The 27,232-nt window shown below is 45.5% G+C and overlaps 1 protein-coding gene across 2 annotated transcripts in view; it reads right to left on the bottom strand.

Annotated features, from left to right (window-relative positions):
- Window positions 1-27,232, bottom strand: part of LOC138673021 (acetylserotonin O-methyltransferase-like) — a 160,245-nt gene that overhangs the window by 112,119 nt on the left and 20,894 nt on the right. For both annotated transcript variants that reach the window (XM_069761558.1, XM_069761557.1), the window contains exon 3: window positions 19,837-19,966. In XM_069761558.1, coding sequence (XP_069617659.1) covers window positions 19,837-19,966 — 130 coding nt within the window. The remainder of the gene's footprint in view (window positions 1-19,836; window positions 19,967-27,232) is intronic.

Genomic DNA, 27,232 nt, shown 5'->3' with positions numbered 1-27,232 from the left:
AGGATGATTTATGTAAACTAGAAGCTTGGGCTGATAAATGGCAAATGAGCTTTAATGGGGATAAATGTAAGGTCATTCACTTGGGTAGAAGTAATAAGATGTATAATTATGTGCTTAATTCTAAAACTCTGGGCAAAACCGTCAATGAAAAAGACCTGGGTGTATGGGTGGATGACAAACTCATATTCAGTGGCCAGTGTCAAGCAGCTGCTACAAAGGCAAATAAAATAATGGGATGCATTAAAAGAGGCATAGATGCTCATGAGGAGAACATAATTTTATCTCTATACAAGTCACTAGTTCGACCACACTTAGAATACTGTGCACAGTTCTGGTCTCCGGTGTATAAGAAAGACATAGCTGAACTAGAGCGGGTGCAGAGAAGAGTGACCAAGGTTATTAGAGGACTGGAGGGTCTGCAATACCAAGATAGGTTATTACACTTGGGGCTATTTAGTTTGGAAAAACGAAGACTAAGGGGTGATCTTATTTTAATGTATAAATATATGAAGGGACAGTACAAAGACCTTTCTGATGATCTTTTTAATCATAGACCTGAAACAGGGACAAGGGGGCATCCTCTGCGTTTGGAGGAAAAAAGGTTTAAGCATAATAACAGACGCGGATTCTTTACTGTAAGAGCAGTGAGACTATGGAACTCTCTGCCGTATGATGTTGTAATGAGTGATTCATTACTTAAATTTAAGAGGGGACTGGATACCTTTCTGGAAAAGTATAATGTTACAGGGTATATACACTAGATTCCTTGATAGGGCGTTGATCCAGGGAACTAGTCTGATTGCCGTATCTGGAGTCGGGAAGGAATTTTTTTCCCCAAGGTGGAGCTTTCCCTTTGCCACATGGGTTTTTTTTGCCTTCCTCTGGATCAACATGTTAGGGCATGTTAGGTTAGGCTATGGGTTGAACTAGATGGACTTATAGTCTTCCTTCAACCTTAATAACTATGTAACTATGTAACTACGTTTAATCTCCGCATACTCACAGTTCCCCTGAGGGTCCATAGCTCTATAGGCTGCGGCAGCTCCACCCTCTAAGAGCCCCACCAGATGTCGGACTCGCTCCCATTCCGGGACTTCCATTAATCGACACTGATGCTCAAAGTCCTGGAAGAAGCCCTTAATGTCGCCTGCTGCCTCATTAAAGGGCTTGAAGTCTTTGCGGGACACTCTGGGGAGTTCCCTCATGGTGGGTGCTGGGGTTACAGTCTGTCTGGAGCTTCTAGCTGCTTCCAAAGCGATCTGCCTCTCCAGCAATGCCATCTCCTGAGCTCTGTCCTCGGCTCTGTGAATGGCCTCCCTCTCCTCGGCTCTGTGAATGGCCTCCCTCTCCTGAGCTCTGTGAATGGCCTCCCTCTTATCGTCTATGATGGCCTCTTCTCCCAGCAATGCCAACTCCTCCTCGTACCACACAACCCACTGACTTTTTTGGGTATTTACCTCCAGCTGCAGTCTTTCCTCCATTTGCTGTGAGGATCCTTCCTCAGCGTCATCTTGCAGGAGAACTCCTTCCAAAGCCTCAATAAGCTGCTCCTTGGAGAGTCCCTTGTAGCTGACTTCCAGTTCACGGGCCTTTGTTTGTAGGTTCATCGCAGTCCAGTTCTTGTACTCTGCGGTGCTGGTTCCCGATGTTGATGGGCCTTTGTCCTCCATTCCTTCTGCTCTGGTCCCTCTGCTGCCAACCAGTTTGAGGCTCTCGTTAAGTAGTTGGTAATATAACACTGTATTAGGCCTACAAGTTGGGTTTGGGTTCTAGAAACAGTGTCTGCCGCTCCAAGGTGTTCTCCAGGTTGCCTTTCCTTAGCTTCAATTTTGAGGCTCTCATTAAGTAGTTGGTAATATAACACTGCATTAGGCCTACAAGTTGGGTTTGGGTTCTAGAAACGGTGTCTGCCACTCCAAGGTGTTCTCCAGGTTGCCTTTCCTGAGCTTCAATCTTGAGGCTCTCATTAAATTGTTTTTAATATAACACTACATTTGGCCTACTTGTTTTGTTGGCCCTACTAACGGTGTCTGCCACTCCTTGATGTTCTCCTCCACTGAACAAAGCAATGCCGCCTGTTTAGTCCTGTTACCAAGTTTAAACTGCATTTAGCCTACTTTATTATTTGGGACTATATCTGTGTTTCCTCCTTATCCTGCTTATTGTCCAGCCACTGCTAGATGTGTCTGCTGGTACATTGACCCAGACCACTACATTCCCCTTGCACTCTACACAGCCAGAATCTGACCCTGCTGAAAGTCAGGTTCCCCTTCCCGCATACTATACCACCTTACACGGGGACAAGAGGAAGGTGCAGATGAAAGTGCAGGTTCCTTCATCAGGTGGGGGGAATAATCGTTGGCGACGTCACTGGCACAGGGCCCCTCATAGTACGCAAAAGTGTTGCTGCCGGTGGGAGGCGCCCCCGCCGTGCAAACACACCGCCGTACTTTGAGGGGCCCTGTGCCAGTGGCAATGCCAACGAGTGGGCTCCCCCTGCTTGCTCAGGATCACAGCACTTGCAAAGTTGAAATACTTACCTCTCCCTGCCGTGACGTGGTCCACATTTCCTTGGCCCACTAAATACTTGAACCAGCCCTACCCCCCACAACTTTAGCCAAATGACCCCCAATTTCCAATGCCTAACTATTATTATAAGGTAAATTAAGATTGACAAGCTTCAGTAACAGGAATGGATGTTTTTGCCATTAAAATGGGCACTGTAGGTGTTTTCCTGGCCCCCACTCACTGCCGACTATGCTTCCCCATTGACTTGCATTGGGTTTCGTGTTTCGGTCGATCCCCGACTTTTCGAGATAATCGGCCGATTGCACTCGACTCGACTTTTGAGATAGTCGGGTTTCGCGAAACCCGACTCGACCCTAAAAAAGTAAAAGTCGCTCAACCCTAGTGGTCACTGTTTAGAACCATCAGGGGCTCTCCAAACGCAACATGGCATCCGCTAATTATTCCAGGCAATTTGAAAGTCCTCAGTTGTTGATACCTTTTAATGGCTAAGGGCTCATACTCACCTGCGAGAAACTCGGATGAGTCTCGAATGTTAATACCCGGCACTGCACCTGGCCCTCAGATCGGAGCGTGCGGCCGCATAGGAATACATGCAGCCGCACGCTCCGCTCCTGAGTGCCGGCAGCAGCGCCGGGTATTAACATGCGAGACTCATCTGAGTTTCTCGCAGGTGAGTATGAGCCCTTACTGAAGAGATGGTAACAAATTGCTATTGCTTCAGTTAGCCATTTAAAGGTATCAGCCACTGAGGACTCTCACTTCTAAATATTTTTCTAGCTACTGGCTAACACAGTACAAAGATATATATCTTTCATGTATCCAGCAAATTTTACATTCAAAAAGTCAAATGAGGCTTCTTCCCTTGCAAGCCCTACCATGCAGTGTTGTAAGTCAGTGGTTTTCCCCAATATATAGGGTATCAGCATATTCAGGAGAAATTGCACTACCAGTTTTGGGGTCCATTTTTTCCTGTTACCCTTGTGAAAATGGGAAAAAACTGTATCAATTGTATCAAACGTTAAGGCTATGTGCACTACACACGTTGCGGATTTTACTGCGGATCCACAGCAGATTTTACGCTGGGGATCTGCAGCTGTTTTCATGCATTGTACAGTACCATGAAACATATGGAAAACAAAATCCGCAGGGCACATGCTGCGGAAAAAACGTGGGGAAACGCAGTGGTGTTTTTTTGGCAGCATGTCAATTCTTTGTGCGGATTCCACAGCGGTTTACACCTGCTCTTCAATAGGAATCCGCAGGTGTAAAACCGCAGGTGGAATCCACACAAAAACTGCGGCAAATCCGCGGGTAATTCGCAGTGCGGTTTACCTGCGGATTTGGCAAAAACAGTACGGAAAAATCCGCACACCAATCCGCAATGTGTGCACATAGCCTAAATTTTAGTGAAAAAGTTAAATGTTTGTTTATTTTTTCTTTTCACATTCCATTAATTCATGTGAAGCACCTTAATCCTTTAATCCCATATGACCTACTATCCCATCAAGGTGACCTGGGACTTAATTCCCAGTGACGGGATAGTACGTCATACGCGATCGGCCGCGCTCACCGGGGGAGCGCGGTCGATCGCGGCCGGGTGTCAGCTGCCTATCGCAGCTGACATCCGGCACTATGTGCCAGGAGAAGTCACGGACCGCCCCCGGCACATTAACCCCTGGCACACCGCGATCATGTTTGATCGCGGTGTGCCGGCGGTATAGGGAAGCATCGCGCAGGGAGGGGGCTCCCTGCGGGCTTCCCTGAGACCCCCGCAGCAACGCGATGTGATCGCATTGCTGCTAGGGTCTCTTACCTTCCTCCCTGCAGCAAGGCCCGAATCCAAAATGGCCACGGCATCCGGGTCCTGCAGGGAGGGAGGTGGCTTACCAAGTGCCTGTTCAGAGCAGGATTCCGACGCTAGCGTTTGATGAGCCGCACAACGGGTGCAGCGGAATTATTTCTCTGGTGCATCCGCTGCCCCATTGTGAGGTGCGGGGAGGTGGGGGCGGAGTTCCGGCCGCGCATGCGCGGTCGGAAAAAGCGGACCGTCGGCAGCAAAAAACGTTACATTTAACGTTTTTTGCTCCTGGTGATCCGCCACAACACGGCGCAACTGTCGCACGACGCTTGCGACGTGTGTCAATGCGTCTCAATGCGTCGCAAATGTTAATCTATGTTAATCTATGGGGCAAAAATGCATCCTGCAAACAACTTTGCAGGATGCGTTTTTTCCCATTAACGACGCACTGCGATGTATTGCAAAAAAACGCCAGTGTGAAAGTAGCCTTAGCCTGCAGTGTTGTAAGTCAGATCGCTGATCTGACAGAGTGCTGTGCAAACTGTCAGATCAGAGATCTGTGATGTCCCCTGTTGTGAATTCCGCTCTTGGGCTCCCTCCGGTGGTTGTAAGTGGCACTTTTGTGAGTTCTGCTCTTGGGCTCCCTCTTGCGGTTTCTAGTGGTATGGCTGCTCCTTGGAGTTAGCTGTCATCAGCTGCCTCCACTTATTGTCCGCTATTTAAGTCTGGCTCTTTATTCAGCCTGTGCCACTTGTCAATGTTCCTAGCTGGATTCACATCTCTGCTTGGATTCTCCTGGTTTCCTGACCAGTTCTGCAAAGATATACTGACCGCACAGTATCCTTTCCTGTCCTGTCTATCAAGCTAGACTGGCCTCCTGTGCTAAAATCTCATTTCATTTCTGTGTATGTTATTTTCCCCTCCTCTCACCGTCAATATTTGTGGGGGGCTATCTTTCCTTTGGGGATTTTCTCTGAGGCAAGATAGGTTTCCTGTTTCCATCTTTAGGGGAAGTTAGATCTTCGGCTGTGCCGAGGGGTCTAGGGAGCGTCAGGTACCCCACACGGCTATTTTTAGTTGCGCTGCTAGGTTCAGGGTTTGCGGTCAGTACAGATACCACCTCCTTCAGAGCTTGTCTAATGTTGTTCCTAAACCACCAGATCATAACAGTCCCCCCCTGGGACAAAGTAAAAAAGTTTTTAAAAAAATTTCCACATGTGTAAAAAATTATAATTCCTAAATAAAGAAAAAAAAATTATTCCCATAAATTTCTTTATCTAAATAAAAAAAACAAACAATAAAAGTACACATATTTAGTATTGCTGAGTCCGTAATGACGCAACCTATAAAACTGTCCCACTAGTTAACCCCTTCAGTAAACACCGTAAGAAGAAAAGAAAAAAAAAAGAGGCAAAAAACAACGCTTTATTATCATACCGCCGAACAAAAAGTGGAATAACACACAATCAAAAAGACAGATAAATAACCATGGTACCACTGAAAACGTCATCTTGTCGCGCAAAAACCTAGCCACCATACAGCATCATCAGCAAAAAAAATTAAAAGTTATAGTCCTGAGAATAAAGCGATGCCAAAATAATTATTTTTTCTATAAAATAGTTTTAATCGTATAAAAGCGCCAAAACATTAAAAAATGATATAAATGAGATATCGCTGTAATCGTACTGACCTGAAGAATAAAACTGCTTTATCAATTTTACCAAACGCGGAACAGTTTAAACGCCTCCCCCCAGAAATTTATGAATAGCTGGTTTTTGATCATTCTGCCTCACAAAAATCGGAATAAAAAGCGATCAAAAAATGTAACGTGCCCGAAAATGTTACCAGTAAAAATGTCAACTCGTCCCACAAAAAACAAGACCTAACATGACTTCGTGGACTCAAATATGGAAAAATTATAGCTCTCAAAATGTGGTAACGCAAAAAATATTTTTTGCAATAAAAAGCGTCTTTCAGTGTGTGACGGCTGCCAATCATAAAAATCCGCTAAAAAAAACGCTATAAAAGTAAATCAAACCCCTCTTCATCACGCCCTTAGTTAGGGATAAATTAAAAAATTAAAAAAATGTATTTATTTCCATTTTCCAATTAGGGTTAGGGCTAGGGTTAGGGCTAGGGTTAGGGTTGGGGCTAGGGTTAGGGCTAGGGTTAGGGTTGGGGCTAGGGTTAAGGCTACAGTTAGGGTTGGGGCTAAAGTTAGGGTTAGGATTACATTTACGGTTGGGAATAGGGTTGGGATTAGGGTTAGGGGTGTGTCAGGGTTAGAGGTGTGGTTAGGGTTTCCGTTGGGATTAGGGTTAGGGGTGTGTTTGGATTAGGGTTTCAGTTAGAATTGGGGGGTTTCCACTGTTTAGGCACATCAGGGGCTCTCCAAACGCGACATGGCATCCGATCTCAATTCCAGCCAATTCTCTGCTGAAAAAGTAAAACAGTGCTCCTTCCCTTCCGAGCTCTCCCGTGTGCCCAAACAGGGGTTTACCCCAACATATCGGGTATGAGCGTACTCAGGACAAATTGGACAACAACTTTTGGGGTCCAATTTCTCCTGTTACCCTTGGGAAAATACAAAACTGGGGTCTAAAATATGATTTTTGTGGGAAAAAAAAGATTTTTTATTTTCACAGCTCTGCGTTATAAACTGTAGTGAAACACTTGGGGGTTCAAAGTTCTCACAACACATCTAGATAGGTTCCTTGGGGGGTCTAGTTTCCAATATGGGGTCATTTGTGGGGGGTTTCTACTGTTTAGGCACATAAGGGGCTCTGCAAACGCAATGTGACGCCTGCAGACCATTCCATCTAAGTCTGCATTCCAAATGGCGCTCCTTCCCTTCCGAGCCCTCCCATGCGCCCAAATGGTGGTCCCCCCCACATATGGGGTATCAGCGTACTCAGGACAAATTGGACAACAACTTTTGGGGTACAATTTCTCCTGTTACCCTCGGGAATATACAAAACTGTGGACTAAAAATTATTTTTGTGGGAAAATTTTTTGTTTTATTTTTACGGATCTGCAGATCATTCTGTCCAAGTCTGCATTCCAAAACACCACTTCTTCCCTTCCGAGCTCTGCCATGGGCCCAAACAGTAGTTTTCTCCCACATTTGGGGTATCAGCGTACTCAGGACAATTTGCATAACAACTTTTGGGGTCCAATTTCTCCAGATACCCTTGGGAAAATAAAAAAATGGGGGTGAAAAGATCATTTTTGTGAATATGATTTTTTATTTTTACAACTCTATATTATAAACTTCTGTGAAGCCCTTGGTGGGTCAAAGTGCTCACCACACCTCTAGATAAGTTCCTTAGGGAGTCTACTTTCCAAAATGGTGTCACTTGTGGGGGATTTCAATGTTTAGGCACATCAGTGGGTCTCCAAATGCAACATGGCGTCCCATCTCAATTCCTGCCAATTTTGCATTGAAAAGTCAAACTGTGCTCCTTCCCTTCCGAGCCCTCCCATGCGCCCAAATGGTGGTTCCCCCCACATATGGGGTATCAGCGTACTCAGGACAAATTGTACAACAACTTTTGGGGTCCGATTTTTTTCTCTTACCCTTGGGAAAATTAAAAAGTGGGGGCGAAAATATAATTTTTGGGAAAAAATATGATTTTTTATTTTTACGGTTCTGCATTATAAACTTCTGTGAAGCACTTGGTGGGTCAAAGTGCTCACCACACCTCTAGATAAGTTCCTTAGGGGGTCTACTTTCCAAAACAGTGTCACTTGTGGGGGGTTTCAATGTTTAGGCACATCAGTGGCTTTCCAAACGCAACATGGCGTCCCATCTCAATTCCTGTCAATTTTGCATTGAAAAGTCAAATGGCGCTCCTTCCTTTCCGAGCTCTGTCATGCACCCAAACAGTAGTTTACTCCCACATATGGGGTATCGGCGTACTCAGGACAAATTGTACAACAACTTTTGGGGTCCATTTTCTCCTGTAACCCTTGGTAAAATAAAACAAATTGGAGCTGAAGTAATTTTTTTGTGAAAAAAAGTTAAATGTTCATTTTTATTTAAACATTCCAAAAATTCCTGTGAAACACCTGAAGGGTTAATAAACTTCTTGAAGGTGGTTTTGAGCACGTTGAGGGGTGCAGTTTTTAGAAAGGTGCCACACTTGGTTATTTTCTATCTTATGGACTCCTCAAAATGACTTCAAATGAGATGTGGTCCTTAAAAAAAATGGTGTTGTAAAAATGAGAAATTGCTGGTCAACTTTTAACCCTTATAACTCCCTAACAAAAAAAAATTTTGGTTCCAAAATTGTGCTGATGTAAAGTAGACATGTGGAAAATGTTACTTATTAAGTATTTTGTGTGACATATCTCTGTGATTTAATTGCATAAAAATTCAAATTTGAAAAAAAAATTTCACAAATAAACGCAGGTAATATCAAAGAAATTTTACCACTATCATGAAGTACAATATATTCCGAGAAAAGCATGTCAGAATCACTGGGATCCGTTGAAGCGTTCCAGAGTTATAACCTCATAAAGGGACAGTGGTCAGAATTGTAAAAATTGGCCTGGTAATTAACGTGCAAACCACCCTCGGGGGTTAAGGGTTAACCACTTATGTGGTTTTGAACACCTTGAGGGGTGCAGTTTTTAGAATGGTGTCTCTTTTAGGTATTTTCTGTCATATAGACCCCTCAAAGTAACCTCAAATATGAAGCTGTCCCTAAAAAATGTGTTTTGTAAATTTTGTTGGAAAAATGTGAAATAGCTGGTCAACTTTTAGGCTGTGAGCACACGTTGCACAATTGCCGTGGAATTTTCTGCGGCAATTCCGCAACTCCCTGCCGCGGGTAAAATGCATGCAGAATTGGCATGTGTATTCCCGCTAAACTCTAATGTTTTGCAAGCAATTAGCAAAGCGTAATTAGCTTGCAGAATACTAGTGTTTTCCAAGCGATCTGTAGCATCGCTTGGAAAACTGATTGACAGGTTGGTCACAATTGTCAAACATAGTGTTTGACAACTGTGACCAACTTTTTACTATTGATGCTGCCTATGCAGCATCAATAGTAAAAATATATAATGTTAAAAATAATTTAAAAAAATTAAAAATAGTGATGTTCTCACCTTCCGGCGGCCCCCACAGCCTTCCCGATCCTCCCGGCAGCTCCTGTTCTCAGTGATTCCTCGCGACTGACCCCAGATGACGTAGTATCACGCAGCTACGTCATCACAGGTCATTGTCGCAAGGCATCACTGGGAACGGAAGCTGCTGGGAGCATCGCTAAGGTCTGGGCTGGATCCGGGGGCTGCCAGAAGGTGAGTATATAACTATTTTTTATTTTAATTCTTTTCTTAGGGCCTGGAGGAGAGTCTCCTCTCCTCCACCCTGGGTACCAACCGCACATGATCCACTTACTTTGCGCATGGTGGGCATAGCCCCATGCGAGAAGTAAGCGGATCAATGCATTCCTATGTGTGATGTAATAGGATGCAGGTGTTGAGTGTGTCACCACGGAACAGACAGACCAACAGTTGAGGGGTTTATTAATAGGAATCAGGTTCTCCTCGCATGGAGAAAATAGTGGGATAGAAACGAACAATATAACAGTGCAAATATAGGGAAAGTAATATAAGTTCCCAATTAGTCAAACAGTGTAACAGTAGTAAACGGAATTTCTTGAGAAAAACACTTATCAGTCTGATGAGGACTTGCTTGCAGGGTCGTCTTCTCCAACGTAGGCGCTGAAGAACAGCACTTGTCATCCCTCTAGTATCCGTGGGCTGTGTTATGATCTGGTGGCCTTGGAGCAGCATGAGACGTACTCTGGAGAAGGTGGTCCCTGTACTGACCGCAAACCCTGAACCTAGCAGCGCAACTAAAAGTAGTCGTGGGGGGTACCTAACACTTCCTAGACCCCTCGGCACAGCCTAAGATCTAACTACCCCTAAAGACAGAAACAGGAAACCTATCTTGCCTCAGAGAAAATCCCCAAAGGATAGATAGCCCCCCACAAATATTGACTGTGAGAGGAGAGGGAAAAAACATACGCAGATATGAAATCAGATTTTAGCACAGGAGGCCATACTAGCTAAAAAGAAAGAATAGAACAGAGTACTATGCAGTCAGTATAAAAACACTAGAAAATATCCACCGCAAAAAATACAGATCACCACATCTGACTAAAGACATGGGGGGTATATCTGCATCTCCAGAGAAATAGCTAGGCTGCAAAAAATCCTTCACAGACCAAGCTGGACAAGAGAAAAACATGAAAATGCACAGAACTATAAGGTCCACTGCAGGTGGACAGCAAAAACAAAGCCAGGACTTATCTTTGTAGAAAAACACAGCAAACTGGAGAGACCAGCAGGGAAGTGAATCCTTCAAGAACAATGGACAACTGGCACTGACTAAAGGATCCTGCAAAGCTATATACCCCAGTCAGTCCTGCAATTAGTAGATACACATGTCCACTCCTGCAATCCAGGCACAACTGCATTACCCTCTACAACCACCGGAGGGAGCCCAAAAGCTGAATTCACAACAGGGCTGTCTAGTCTCTAGGAACCCGTAACCGGAGTTTCGGGGGTTACTGCGGGAGGCAGAGGGGATACTAGGCAAGCGGGGTCCCCTCTGCTCTGAGTCTTTTGCTTTAACACTACAGTCTATCCCGGGAGAACAATGCTCAGTCTATTTTTGAGTCTCTCAGCAGGAATCAAGGGCTCTGCACTAATACCATGGATACCGGGGGTCACTGTCTCTGCACGGGTCTTAGGGCACACCTCTCTAGTCACAGCAGACTGTGCTTTCACATACGCACAGGATGCAGTCTTTCTGTACAGTCCCCCTGTATTTGTCCTCAGACCGGGAGTTCTCTCTCCTCCCCGGAGCGCAGCTGCGTCTTGCTCTGGCCGCTGCACACGCTGCTCTCTTGCGCGCGCGGCTTTCCCGCTCTCTGCCAGGCTTCCTTTCTGTCCCGGTCTCTAAGTTTGTTCCCCCGGGAAACCTGCTGCACAGCTCCATGGTTCCGGGCACGGAGCAGAGAAGGTAACCCCCCGGACTCGTCTTGTGCTTCACCCCCTTACACGGAATCGCCACGATTCCGCACAAAGAATGAGCATGCTGCATATATTTCCGTGATGCAATTCCGACGCGGAAAAATATGCAGCATTAGCACAGCATTGCGGAATCCCATTGAATTCAATGAGTTCTGTTGTGTATGCGGCAAAAGCGCATACAATCTGCAACGTGTGCACATTGCCTTAACTCTTATAACTCTCTAACAAAAAAATATTGTTTCAAAAATTGTGCTGATGTAAAGTAGACATGTGGGAAATGTTATTTACTAACTATTTTGTTTGACATATCTCTCTGATTTAAGGGAACATTGCAACATTTTCCAAATTTTCCCAAATTTCTGTTTTTTACACAAATAAACACAAGTTATATCGAAGAAATGTTACCACTAACATGAAGTACAATATGTCACGAAAAAACTCTCAGAATCAGCGAGATCCGTTGATGCATTCCAGAGTTTTTACCTTAGAAAATTGACATTGGTCAGAATTGTAAAAAGAATGGCTTGGTTATTAACATGTAAACCACCTTGGGATTTAAAGGGGTTAAGTTAATGTATCTGTACTAACTTGAATAAATAATACTCTTAAATATGTTGCAATACAAAACAAGAACAATATAATATCTGTGCTGTCATTTTGTAAAATTCGACATCTAGATGTTCTCCGTATAAGAGCAATGTACTGCTAAAACTATGGGGATTGATTGACTCCCTCCAGGAACATGTAGTAATGAAATAACCCTACAAATTGAAAGAAAACATTCTACAGATCCAGCACAGTTAGGGATCTTTCAGGTGACTGTGATCATTGGTCTGATCTCAGATCACAATACACTGACTGGCCATGTGTCTCCTGACCCCGAGCATGACAGCCTCATTGAAATATATGAAGCTGTCACCCTCGGTGTCGGAAGTCAGTACATTGTGAGCCGAGATGAGACTGATGATCACTGACTTATGAAAGAGCCCTTACATGGATACTACACAAATAAATTCTATGTATATAGCATATATTATTTGTTATTAGTCTCTTGAGTCTAAGAAAAAGTTGACTTTATTATCACTGACAGTCAGTCAAGAAACATGTATCAGATCTGAGGACCTCTGGTCATCAGCACCAGTCCATCAGAGAGCAGGATAGAGTATCAGACCATGGAATTTGAGAAATCACAACAGAAAGATGAAAACGAGGGCTTAGGGCATTTTAACTTTAAGGCTATGTGCACACGTTCAAGATTTTCGCGTTTTTTTTCACTGTTTTTCGCTATAAAAACACGATAAAACCGCGAAAAAAAAGCATACATTAAGCATCCTATTATTAGAATGCAATCCACATTTTTTGTGCACATGTTGCATTTTTTTCCGTAGCGGAATCGAATTCCGGAAAAAAACGCAGCATGTTCATTCCTTGTGTGGAATCGCAGGGATTCCGCACACATAGGAATGCATTGATCCGCTTACTTCCCACATGTGGCTATGCCCACCATGCAGGAAGTAAGCGGATAATGTGAGATTGGTACCCAGGGTGGAGGAGAGGAGACTCTCCTCCAGGCCCTTGGAACCATATAATTGTTAAAAAAAAAAGAATTAAAACAATAAATCATGATATTCTCACCTCGTCCCTCGCAGTGTTCCCGCTTCACGCGATGCTTCCGTTCCTAGTGATGCTTTGCGGCAATGATCTGTGATGACGTGGGTCTCGCGAGACCGCTACGTTATCGGAGGTCATTAACGCTAGGCATTATTGGGAATGGGAGCATCGCGAGGAGCGGGAAGACTGCCGGGGATGCCGGAAGGTAAGAATATCACGATTTATTATTTTTTTAATTATTTTTAACGTTAGATCTTTTACTATTGATACTGCAAAAGCAGTATCAATAGTAAAATTGTCAATCAGTTTTCCAAGTGGTGCTACAGATCGCTTGGAAAACGCTAGCATTCTGCAAGCTAATTACGCTTGTAAAACGCTAGTGTTTAGCGGGAAAACGCATGCCAATTCCACATGCGTTTTACCCGCGGCACAGTTGCGGAATTGCCACGGAAATTTCCACCGCAATTCCGGACGTGTGCACATAGCCTTAATTTGGCATTTGAAGTAACATTTTTATAGAAAACTAGAGTCACTTTAATATGGCACCCATGGACTGTTATGGGGCTAGCCTATACTATACCCTTTTTTCACCTCCAATTTTATTTCATGTAAATCTATAGGTAGTATGATAAATGTCTGATTGCTGCGAGTGGTAAAGCCGGGACTCGACCAATCAAAAGAATGGGTGTCCTGATCCTCCATATCACCACAGTGCCGTCGGATTATGATGTAGTGTGTTATGATGCGGTGGTTTAGGAGCAACATGGAATGAGCTCTGAAGGAAGTGGTAACTGTACTGACCGCAGTCCCTAAGCTCAACACAACACTAGAAGTAGCCGTGAAATGCTCCTAACTCTCCCAAGGCATCTCGTCACAGCCTAAGAGCTAACTACCCCTAAAGATAGAAGCAGGAAAGCTATCTTGCCTCAGAGAAAATCCCCAAAGGATAAATTAGCCCCCCACAAATAATGACTGTGAGTGGAGAGGGAAAAGACATACACAGAATGAAACCAGGATGAGCACAGGAGGCCAGTCTAGCTTAATAGATAGGACAGGATGGAATACTGTGCGGTCAGTATAAAGCACTACAAAAATCCACGCAGAGTTTACAAAAAATCTCCACACCTGACTAAAGGTGTGGAGGGCAAATCTGCTTCCCAGAGCTTCCAGCAAGACAGAATTAATTCATACTGATAAGCTGGACAAACATAGAAAGCACCGAACGGCTAAGTCCACAATCTGTGAACAGAACAGAGCAAGTAAGAACTTAGCTTTGCTGAACTGGTAAGGAAAACAGGGAAATCCAAAGAGTTGTGAATCCAACCAGGAACCATTTACAAGTGGCACTGGCTGAAGAAAGAGCCAGACCTAAATAGCTGAGCAGAAGAGAAGATAAGTGGAGGCAGCTGATGACAGCTAACTTCAAGGAGCAGCCATACCAATAGAAACCACAAGAGGGAGCCCAAGAGCAGAACTCACAAAAGTGCCACTTACAACCACCGGAGGGAGCCCAAGAGCAGAATTCACAACAGTACCCACCCCTTGAGGAGGGGTCACCGAACCCTCACCAGAGCCCCCTGGCCGATCAGGACGAGCCAAGTGAAAAGCACGAACCAAATCGGTGGCATGGACATCGGAGGCAACAACCCAAGAATTATCCTCCTGGCCACAACCCTTCCACTTGACAAGATACTAAAGCCTCCGCCCCGAAAAACGAGAATCCAAAATCTTCTCAACCTCAAATTCCAACTCTCCCTCAACCAACACCGGGGCAGGAGGGTCAACCGAGGGAAAAACGGGCACCACATATCTCCGCAACGAAGATCTATGGAAAACATTATGAATGGCAAAAGAGGCAGGAAGAGCCAAACGAAAAGACACCGGATTAATAATTTCAGAAATTTTATAAGGACCAATAAACCGAGGCTTAAACTTAGGAGAAGAAATCTTCATAGGAACATGACGAGAAGACAACCAAACCAAATCCCCCACACGAAGCCGGGGACCAACACACCGACGGCGGTTAGCAAAACGTTGAGCCCTTTCCTGAGACGACGTCAAATTGTCCACCACATGAGTCCAAATCTGCTGCAGCCTGTCCACCACAGAATTAACACCAGGACAATCAGAAGGCTCAACCTGCCCAGAAGAAAAACAAGGATGAAAACCAAAATTACAAAAGAAAGGTGAAACCAAAGTAGCCGAACTAGCCCGATTATTAAGGGCAAACTCGACCAACGGCAAGAAAGACACCCAATCATCCTGATCAGCAGACACAAAGCATCTCAAATAGGCCTCCAAGGTCTGATTAGTTCGCTCAGTTTGGCCATTAGTCTGAGGATGAAACGCCGAAGAAAAAGACAAATCAATGCCCATCCTAGCACAAAAGGCCCGCCAAAATCTAGAGACAAACTGAGAACCTCTGTCAGACACAATATTCTCCGGAATGCCATGCAAACGAACCACATGCTGAAAAAACAATGGAACCAGATCTGAGGAGGAAGGCTACTTAGGCAAAGGTACCAGATGGACCATTTTAGAGAACCGGTCACAAACAACCCAGATAACAGACATCTTCTGGGAAACAGGAAGATCCGAAATAAAATCCATGGAAATATGCGTCCAGGGCCTCTCAGGGACTGGCAAAAGTAAAAGCAACCCACTAGCGCGGGAACAGCAAGGCTTGGCTCGGGCGCAAGTCCCACAGGATTGCACAAAAGCACGGACATCGCGCGACAAGGAAGGCCACCAAAAGGACCTAGCAACCAAATCTCTGGTACCAAAAATCCCAGGATGACCAGCCAACACTGAACAATGAACCTCAGAAATCACCTTACTTGTCCATCTATCAGGAACAAACAGCTTCCCCACAGGACAGCGGTCAGGCCTATCAGCCTGAAATTCCTGAAGCACCCGCCGCAAATCAGGAGAGATGGCAGAAAGAATCACCCCTTCCTTAAGAATGCCAACCGGCTCAAGGACTCCAGGAGAATCAGGCGAAAAACTCCTAGAGAGGGCATCAGCCTTAACATTCTTAGATCCCGGAAGATACGAGACCACAAAATCAAAACGGGAGAAAAACAGGGACCATCGAGCCTGTCTAGGATTAAGCCGCTTGGCCGACTCGAGGTAAATCAGATTCTTATGATCGGTCAGGACAACAAAGCGGTGCTTAGCTCCCTCAAGCCAATGTCGCCACTCCTCAAACGCCCACTTCATAGCCAACAACTCCCGATTGCCGACATCATAATTGCGTTCCGCAGGCAAAAACTTTCTGGAAAAAAAAGCACACGGTTTCATCAAAGAACCATCAGACTCCCTCTGAAACAAAACGGCCCCTGCCCCAATCTCAGAAGCGTCGACCTCAACCTGAAAAGGAGGAGAAACATCCGGCTGACGCAACACAGGGGCAGAAGTAAATCGGCGTTTAAGCTCCTGAAAGGCCTCAACAGCCGCAGAGGACCAATTCGTCACATCCGCGCCTTTCTTCGTCAAATCAGTAAGGGGCTTAACCACACTGGAAAAGTTGGCAATGAAACGGCGATAGAAATTAGCAAAGCCCCAAAATTTTTGAAGGCCCTTCACAGATGTGGGTTGAATCCAGTCATGAATAGCTTGGACCTTAACAGGATCCATTTCTATAGACGAGGGAGAAAAAATAAAACCCAAAAAAGAAACCTTCTGAACTCCGAATAGGCACTTAGACCCCTTCACAAACAAAGCATTATCACGAAGGATCTGGAACACCATCCTGACCTGCTTCACATGAGACTCCCAATCATCGGAAAAAAATCAAAATATCATCCAAATATACGACCATGAATTTATCAAGATAATTGCGGAAAATATCATGCATGAAAGACTGGAACACAGATGGAGCATTAGAGAGCCCAAATGGCATCACAAGGTATTCAAAATGGCCTTCGGGCGTATTAAATGCAGTTTTCCATTCGTCACCCTGTTTAATACGAACAAGATTATATGCCCCTCGGAGGTCAATATTAGTAAACCAACTAGCCCCCTTCATCTGAGCAAACAAATCAGTAAGCAAAGGCAAGGGGTATTGGAATTTGACCGTGATCTTATTAAGAAGACGATAATCAATACAGGGTCTCAAGGAGCCATCCTTCTTAGCAACAAAAAAGAAACCCGCTCCCAATGGTGACGAAGAGGGCCGAATATGCCCCTTCTCCAAAGACTCCTTAACATAACTCCGCATGGCGGCATGCTCTGGTACAGACAGATTGAAAAGTCAGCCCTTAGGGAACTTGCAACCAGGAATCAAGTTAATAGCACAATCACAGTTCCTATGTGGAGGAAGGGAACTGGACTTGGGCTCATCAAATACATCCTGGAAATCCGACAAAAACTCAGAGACCTCAGAAGAGGGGGAAGAGGAAATTGACATCAAAGGAACGTCACTATGTACCCCTTGACAACCCCAACTAGTCACAGACATAGTTTTCCAATCCAGCACTGGATTATGTTCCTGTAACCATGGAAAACCCAGTACAACAACATCATGCAGGTTATGCAACACCAGAAAACGGCAATCTTCCTGATGTGCTGGAGCCATGTACATAGTCATCTGCGTCCAGTACTGAGGTTTATCCTTGGCCAAGGGTGTAGCATCAATACCCCTCAAAGGAATAGGGCTCTGCAAAGGCTGCAAGGAAAAACCACAGCGCCTGGCGAATTCTAAGTCCATTAAGTTCAGGGCAGCGCCTGAATCCACAAATGCCATGACAGAAAAGGACGACAATGAGCAAATCAGGGTCACAGGTAAGAGAAATTTAGGCTGTATAGTACTAATGGTAACAGACCTAGCGACTCTCTTAGTACGCTTAGGGCAATCAGAGATAACATGAGCCGAATCACCACAGTAAAAACACAGCCTATTCTGACATCTGAATGCCTGCCGTTCTGTTCTAGTCAAAATCCAATCACATTGCATAGGTTCAGGACTTTGCTCAGAGGACACTGCCATATGGTGCACAGCTTTGCGCTCGCGCAGACGCCGATCAATCTGAATGGCTAGAGACATAGATTCGCTCAAACCGGCAGGCGTAGGAAAGCCCACCATAACATCTTTAAAGGCTTCAGAAAGACCTTTTCTGAAAATAGCAGCCAGAGCCTCCTCATTCCATTTAGTGAGCACAGACCATTTTCTAAATTTCTGGCAGCATAATTCAGCCGCTTCCTGACCTTGACACAAGGCCAACAGGGTTTTTTATGCATGATCCACAGAATTAGGTTCGTCATACAATAATCCGAGCGCTTGAAAAAATGCGTCTACATTCAATAATGCCGGATCCCCTGTTTCAAGAGAAAAAGCCCAGTCATGAGGGTCACCACGCAGCAAGGATATGATGATTTTTACTTGCTGAATGGGATCACCAGAAGAACGGGGTTTTAAAGCAAAAAACAATTTGCAGTTATTTTTAAAGTTCAAAAACTTGGATCTGTCCTCAAAAAACAAATCAGGAGTAGGAATTCTAGGCTCTAAAGCCGGAGTCTGGACAACATAATCTTGGATATTCTGTACTCTTGCAGCAAGTTGATCCACACGAGAAAACAAACCCTGAACATCCGTGCCAGAGCATATATCCTGAACCACCCAGATGTCAAGAGGAAAAAAGAGACAATCTAGAGCACAGAAAAAAAATGGTTCAGAACTTTCTTTTCCTTCTTTTGAGCTGCATTTAATTCATTTTTGGGCCACTTGTACTCTTATGATGCGGTGGTTTAGGAGCAACATGGAACGAGCTCTGAAGGAAGTGGTAACTGTACTGACCACAGTCCCTAAGCTCAACACAACACTAGAAGTAGCCGTGGAATGCTCCTAACTCTCCCTAGGCATCTCGTCACAGCCTAAGAGCTAACTACCCCTAAAGATAGAAGCAGGAAAGCTATCTTGCCTCAGAGAAAATCCCCAAAGGATAGATTAGCCCCCCACAAATAATGACTGTGAGTGGAGAGGGAAAAGACATACACAGAATGAAACCAGGATGAGCACAGGAGGCCAGTCTAGCTTGATAGATAGGACAGGATGGAATACTGTGCGGTCAGTATAAAACACTACAAAAATCCACGCAGAGTTTACAAAAAATCTCCACACCTGACTAAAGGTGTGGAGGGCAAATCTGCTTCCCAGAGCTTCCAGCAAGACAGAATTAATTCATACTGATAAGCTGGACAAACATAGAAAGCAACGAACGGATAAGTCCACAATCTGTGAACAGAACAGAGCAAGTAAGAACTTAGCTTTGCTGAACTGGTCAGGAAAACAGGGAAATCCAAAGAGTTGTGAATCCAACCAGAAACCATTTACAAGTGGCACTGGCTGAAGAAAGAGCCAGACCTAAATAGCCGAGCAGAAGAGAAGATAAGTGGAGGCAGCTGATGACAGCTAACTTCAAGGAGCAGCCATACCACTAGAAACCACAAGAGGGAGCCCAAGAGCAGAACTCACAAAAGTGCCACTTACAACCACCGGAGGGAGCCCAAGAGCGGAATTCACAACAGTAGTGGTACGGTCACTCATGATCGCAGCTGCCGTATTAATGCCTATGGGGATAACAGATGGCTGAGCACTGTTCAGTACCTTGTTGCCGCTGTTAGTGCCATAGACAATTAATGGAGTGATAGTGATCATGCACAACCAGGCAGTTTGATTCACTTCCAACCACAGTGAATAGTAATGGAAGATCAAGACTCCAGTTCTAGAGATTGGTGGAACTCCCAGGGATGGTTCTTCCAGAAATCATATTGTAGATAGATGTTAAATGTCTTTTTTAGGAAAACTCCTTTAATGTACAAGTTTATCACCTCTGATGCATTTAAATATACAGTACCTTACAGCTTGTGGTAAGAAGTGACAGTACATGTATGTGGTCTTAGAGTGATAAGTCATCATATGAGAGAGGGTCCGAGGGCTGGACGTGACCAAATATACAGTGGAAACATCAGTATTTGAATAATAACCTTAAAAGAAAGAAAAGTACAATATGACATTTTTAATTTTTGTATTACTGCATATGAGTCGCCCGCCAGGAGCTGTGAGGTACTCAGTACCGTGTCCGGTACTTAGGGGATGTCACAGTGGCGGCGACCCGGTCCGTGGCCCTGGGCGCCCAAGTAAAAGGGAAAGGTTTTTAAGGGAATTTGTAATAAAATTTGTGCTCGTGACGACACCTGTAGTATTCGGTCAGTAGGGACCGACGCTGCTTAAAGGGGTCCTCTGGGGTGATGTTAAGGCAGATTGATGGTATAACTTCCCACAGGTGAAGTAGGTCCCCAGGGCTCCCGGTGTATAGGTGAAAGATGGTGAATAGTGCAGTAAAGAACAGAGGACACAGGTTTGCAGTCTCTTTACCTGGCTTACAGAAGGCTTCAGGCAAACGCAGTCTAGGGCACCAGATCACATGTACAGGCAGGGTCCGGCCGGCATGGAAGCGAATTCAGAGTCCCCTTTACCAGGTGGAGTTGGAAGCCTTCCTTTTAGCGCGGTGATGTTGTAGTCCCTTACTGCCTATGGCTTCTGGCAAGGTCCTCAAAGTTCTCTCTGTCCTCCATAAAGGTTAGGAGACAAACCCGTATGATAGATGGCTCGAGCCTTTTTATAGGGTCTCCATCACGACCCGGGCTCTATGTGCCATGGTGCCTCCTGGGTATTAGGGCGGACAGGTTACTTGTAATAATCCAGCTGTCCTGCCGGTTTCTGCTGTGCCTCTTAGAGTCCGACACAGCCTCGGTCTTCCGGCTACCGGATTCTGTGCTCGGCCAGGGAGGTAGCCCAAACGCTGCTATGCTCCCCTGGTGTCACTCTCCTGTACTCCACTTTCCTGCAGGCTCACTAAGCACTGTTATTTCCTTCTTGCTCTATCAATCCTGGAGCTGCAGCACCTCCGGCTGCACGGCCCCAAACACGTCTCTCTGCCTCAGACTGCTCCAGTCTGTCAGGCACTAAATGTCTCCTCTCAACAACTGCCTTTCCCTCCAGACCAGAATGTATTCATAGGGGAGCCACCCATAAGCAGTATCAGAGCTCCGCCTTCTGGCCTGGAGTGTGAACATGTTGTGTGCTTTGTGATTACCTGATAAAAGAGATCTTCCTTCGCTTCCAAGTGTGACATCACTCTCCCCGTGAGGAAAGCAATGCCACTGTAACAACCAGGACCCTGGGGTGTTCCACATATAAATAACAATTTTGTAGATTAAGACAGTGCAGCGCCCCAGGATCCTGGTCGTTGCAGTAATGTCATTCTCCTCTACGGGAGGGTGATGTTACGTTTGGAGGCAAAGAAGGACAACTGAATCCAGGTATCACAAACATGCAACACATTTCACACTCCAGGCCACCAGGGGGAGCTCTGCTCCTATTTATTAGGGCGCGCCTCACAGTTAAAACTGGTTGCCTGGGGAGAAAGTTAGTTAATTGCTGGCTGAGCTTCGCTCAGGTAGTTGGTCCCTGGCAGGGGTGGAATCCTGTCAGAGATCGAGGAAGAAGGACACGGAGGTGTGCCTGCCCTAAGTGCAGCAACTTCTAGAAAGAGACACTGAAGGAGAACTGTATTGTAGAGAGGTTGAAGAAGTCATAGCAAAGGAGTGGATACCAGGAGGAGTTCTGCCCTACACAGGCTGCCTCCTTCTGAGGCGCAGGATCCCGGTAGCCAGAACACCAAGGGAGCAACGATCCTTTATGCCTTGCTCCAGAGACCGGCAGTGTTGTGAGTTCTGTGATCAAGCTCCCTCCTGTGGTCACGAGTGGTACTGCGGCTTCTGAGTTTCCTTCCTCAGGTGATGAGGTTAAGTCGTTAGGTGCTGCTCTATTTAACTCCACCTAGTGCTTTGATCCTGGCCTCCAGTCAATGTTCTAGTATTGGTCTTGCTTCCTCCTGGATCGTTCCTGTGGCCTGTCTGCTCAGCATAAGCTAAGTTCTGCTTGTGTTACTTTTTGTTACTTTATTTTCTGTCCAGCTTGTGTTTTTGGTTTTGCTTGCTTGCTGGAAGCTCTGAGACGCAGAGGGAGCACCTCCGTACCGTTAGTCGGTGCGGAGGGTCCTTTTGCCCCTCTGCGTGGTTGTTTGTAGGTTTTTGTGTTGACCGCAAAGCTATCTTTCCTATCCTCGGTCTATTCAGTAAGTCGGGCCTCACTTTGCTAAATCTATTTCATCTCTGTGTTTGTGTTTTCATCTTACTCACAGTCATTATATGTGGGGAGCTGCCTTTTCCTTTGGGGAATTTCTCTGAGGCAAGGTAGGCTTATTTTTCTATCGTCAGGTCTAGCTAGTTTCTCAGGCTGTGCCGAGTTGCATAGGGAGCGTTAGGCGCAATCCACGGCTACCTCTAGTGTTGTTTGATAGGTTTAGGGATTGCGGTCAGCAGAGTTCCCACATCTCAGAGCTCGTCCTATGTTTTGTGGTTTTTGTCAGGTCACTTGTTGTGCTCTGAACTTCAAGGTCCATTGTGGTTCTGAATTACCTATTCATAACAGTACTGGAGGCCCAAAGTACTATGCTTCTCAATAGAGGGGAAAAAAGAAGTTCTGAGACCATTTTTTTTTCTTTGCACTGTGTTTTGCCTTTTTTTTTCCCTAGACATTTAGGTGGTTCAGGACACAGGTGTGGTGATGGACATTAAAGGTCTGTCTTCATGTGTGGATCTTCTCACTGCAAGAGTACAAAATATTCAAGACTTTGTGGCTCAGAATTCTATGTTAGAACCAAGAATTCCTATTCCTGATTTGTTTTCTGGAGATAGAGCTAAATTTCTGAGTTTCAAAAATAATTGCAAACTGTATCTGGCGTTGAAACCTCGCTCCTCTGGTGACCCAGTTCAACAAGTTAAGATCATTATTTCTTTATTACGTGGCGACCCTCAAGACTGGGCATTTTCCCTTGCGCCAGGAGATCCTGCATTACGTAATATTGATGCGTTTTTTCTGGCGCTCGGATTACTGTACGATGAACCTAATTCAGTGGATCAGGCAGAGAAAAATTTGCTGGCTCTGTGTCATTGTCAGGATGAGATAGAGATTTATTGTCAGAAGTTTAGAAAGTGGTCTGTGCTCACTCAATGGAATGAATGTGCTTTGGCAGCAATCTTCAGAAGGGGTCTCTCTGAAGCCCTTAAGGATGTCATGGTGGGATTTCCTATGCCTGCTGGTCTGAATGAGTCTATGTCTTTGGCCATTCAGATCGGTCGACGCTTGCGTGAGCGTAAATCTGTGCACCATTTGGCGGTATTATCTGAGCATAAACCTGAGCCTATGCAGTGCGATAGGACTTTGACCAGAGCTGAAAGGCAAGAACACAGACGTCAGAATGGGCTGTGTTTCTACTGTGGTGATTCCACTCATGCCATCTCCGATTGTCCTAAGCGCACTAAGCGGTTCGCTAAGTCTGCCACCATTGGTACGGTACAGTCGAAATTTCTTTTGTCCGTTACTTTGATCTGCTCTTTGTCTTCCTATTCTGTCATGGCATTTGTGGATTCAGGCGCTGCCCTGAATTTGATGGACATGGAGTTTGCTAGGCGCTGTGGGTTTGTCTTGGAGCCCTTGCAGTGTCTTATTCCTTTGAGAGGAATTGATGCTACGCCTTTGGCCAAGAATAAGCCTCAGTATTGGACCCAGCTGACCATGTGCATGGCTCCTGCGCACCAGGAGGATATTCGCTTTCTGGTGTTGCAAAATCTGCATGATGTGGTCATGTTGGGGTTGCCATGGCTACAAGTCCATAACCCAGTATTAGATTGGAAATCAATGTCTGTGTCCAGCTGGGGTTGTCAGGGGGTACATGGTGATGTTCCATTTCTGTCTATCTCATCATCCACCCCTTCTGAGGTCCCAGAGTTCTTGTCTGATTACCGGGATGTATTCGATGAGCCCAAGTCCAATGCCCTACCTCCGCATAGGGATTGTGATTGTGCTATCGAGTTGATTCCTGGCAGTAAGTTTCCTAAGGGTCGACTGTTTAATTTATCTGTACCTGAGCACGCCGCTATGCGGAGTTACGTAAAAGAATCCTTTTCATATTCGCCCGTCATCATCGCCATTGGGAGCAGGGTTCTTTTTTGTGGCCAAGAAGGATGGTTCGCTGAGACCTTGTATTGATTACCGCCTTCTAAATAAAATCACGGTCAAATTGCAGTACCCCTTGCCGCTGCTATCTGATTTGTTTGCTCGGATTAAGGGGGCTAGTTGGTTCACCAAGATAGATCTTCGTGGTGCATATAATCTTGTGCGTATTAAACGGGGCGATGAATGGAAAACTGCATTTAATACGCCCGAGGGCCATTTTGAGTACCTAGTTATGCCATTCGGACTTGCCAATGCTCCATCAGTATTTCAGTCCTTTATGCATGACATCTTCCGAGAGTACCTGGATAAATTCCTGATTGTATACTTGGATGATATTTTGGTCTTCTCGGATGATTGGGAGTCTCATGTGAAGCAGGTCAGAATGGTGTTCCAGGTCCTGCGTGCTAATTCTTTGTTTGTGAAGGGATCAAAGTGTCTCTTTGGTGTTCAGAAGGTTTCATTTTTGGGGTTCATTTTTTCCCCTTCTACCATCGAGATGGACCCTGTTAAGGTCCAGGCCATTTATGATTGGACTCAGCCGACATCTCTGAAGAGTCTGCAAAAGTTCCTTGGCTTTGCTAATTTTTATCGTCGCTTCATCTGTAATTTTTCTAGTATTGCTAAACCATTGACCGATTTGACCAAGAAGGGTGCTGATGTGGTCAATTGGTCTTCTGCTGCTGTGGAAGCTTTTCAAGAGTTAAAGCGTCGTTTTTCTTCTGCCCCTGTGTTGTGTCAACCAGATGTTTCGCTTCCGTTCCAGGTTGAGGTTGATGCTTCTGAAATTGGAGCGGGGGCTGTTTTGTCGCAAAGAGGTGCTGATTGCTCGGTGATGAAGCCATGCGCCTTCTTTTCCAGGAAGTTTTCGCCTGCTGAGCGAAATTATGATGTTGGCAATCGAGAGTTGCTGGCCATGAAGTGGGCATTCGAGGAGTGGCGTCATTGGCTTGAAGGAGCTAAGCATCGCGTGGTGGTCTTGACTGATCACAAGAACTTGACTTATCTCGAGTCTGCCAAACGGTTGAATCCTAGACAGGCTCGTTGGTCGCTGTTTTTCTCCCGTTTTGACTTTGTGGTGTCGTGCCTTCCGGGCTCTAAAAATGTGAAGGTGGATGCCCTGTCTAGGAGTTTTGTGCCCAACTCCCCGGGTTTGCCTGAGCCGGCGGGTATTCTCAAAGAGGGAGTAATTGTGTCTGCCATCTCCCCTGATTTGCGGCGGGTGCTGCAAAAATTTCAGGCTAATAAACCTGATCGTTGCCCAGCAGAGAAACTGTTTGTCCCTGATAGGTGGACGAATAAAGTTATCTCTGAGGTTCATTGTTCGGTGTTGGCTGGTCATCCTGGAATCTTTGGTACCAGAGATTTGGTGGCTAGATCCTTTTGGTGGCCGTCTCTGTCGCGGGATGTGCGTTCTTTTGTGCAGTCCTGTGGGATTTGTGCTCGGGCTAAGCCCTGCTGTTCTCGTGCCAGTGGGTTGCTTTTGCCCTTGCCGATCCCGAAGAGGCCTTGGACACATATCTCTATGGATTTTATTTCGGATCTCCCCGTCTCTCAAAAAATGTCGGTCATTTGGGTAGTTTGTGATCGCTTCTCTAAGATGATCCATTTGGTACCCTTGTCTAAATTACCTTCCTCCTCTGATTTGGTGCCATTGTTCTTCCAGCATGTGGTTCGTTTACATGGCATTCCAGAGAACATCGTTTCTGACAGAGGTTCCCAGTTTGTTTCGAGGTTTTGGCGAGCCTTTTGTGCTAGGATGGGCATTGATTTGTCTTTTTCCTCGGCTTTCCATCCTCAGACAAATGGCCAGACTGAACGAACCAATCAGACCTTGGAAACATATCTGAGATGTTTTGTTTCTGCTGATCAGGATGATTGGGTGTCCTTTTTGCCGTTGGCTGAGTTCGCTCTTAATAATCGGGCCAGCTCGGCTACCTTGGTTTCACCGTTTTTCTGCAATTCTGGGTTCCATCCTCGTTTCTCTTCAGGGCAGGTTGAGTCTTCGGACTGTCCTGGTGTGGATACTGTGGTGGACAGGTTGCAGCGGATTTGGACTCATGTAGTGGACAATTTGACCTTTGTTGTGAATTCTGTGGCTGAATTCACTCCTGTGGTCACAAGTGGTACTGCAGCTTCTGGGCTTCCTCCCTCAGGTGTTCTGGTGAGCTCTTTGGCTGCCTTGTTATTTAACTCCACCTGATTCTGTCTTCCTTGCTCCTTGGCAATGTTCCAGTGTTGGATCTGAGCTTCTGGATCTTTCCTGTGGCCTGCTGCTCTGCTTAGATAAGTGCTTCTTTGCTTTTGTTGCTGTTTTTTCTGTCCAGCTTGTCTATTCGTTTTTGCTGGAAGCTCTGAGACGCAAAGGGTGTACCGCCGTGCCGTTAGTTCGGCACGGTGGGTCTTTTTGCCCCCTTTGCGTGGTTTTTTGCTTTAGGGTTTTTTGTAGACTGCAAAGTTCTCTTTGCTATCCTCGCTCTATCTAGAATATCGGGCCTCACTTTGCTGAATCTATTTCATCCCTACGTTTTGTCTTTTCATCTTGCTAACAGTCATTATATGTGGGGGGCTGCCTTTTCCTTTGGGGTATTTCTCTGAGGCAAGTCAGGCTTGTTTTTCTATCTTCAGGCTAGTCAGTTCCTCAGGCTGTGCCGAGTTGCATAGGTAGTGTCAGGCGCAATCCACAGCTGCCTTTAGTTGTGTTTAGGATAGGTTCAGGTATTGCGGTCTACAGAGATTCCACGTCTCAGAGCTCGTTCTATTGTTTTTGGGTTATTGTCAGATCACTGTATGTGCTCTGATTACTGCACACTGTGTTACTGGATTGCCGTCATAACAGACCTTGTCCCAGGAGAAGGCTCAACGTTTCGCTAATCGCAGACGCTGTGTGGGTCCCCGACTTCGTGTTGGGGATTTGGTTTGGTTGTCATCTCGTTATATTCCTATGAAGGTTTCCTCTCCTAAATTTAAGCCTCGTTTTATTGGTCCGTATAGGATTTCTGAGGTTCTTAATCCTGTGTCTTTTCGTTTGACCCTTCCAGATTCTTTTTCCATCCATAACGTATTCCATAGGTCATTGTTGCGGAGATACGTGGCGCCTGTGGTTCCATCTGTTGATCCTCCTGCCCCGGTTTTGGTGGAGGTGGAGTTGGAGTATATAGTGGAGAAGA

This window comes from Ranitomeya imitator, chromosome 3 (assembly GCF_032444005.1).
Source record: "Ranitomeya imitator isolate aRanImi1 chromosome 3, aRanImi1.pri, whole genome shotgun sequence".
NCBI lineage: Eukaryota > Metazoa > Chordata > Amphibia > Anura > Dendrobatidae > Ranitomeya > Ranitomeya imitator.
This window is presented reverse-complemented; position numbering and strand designations above follow the sequence as displayed.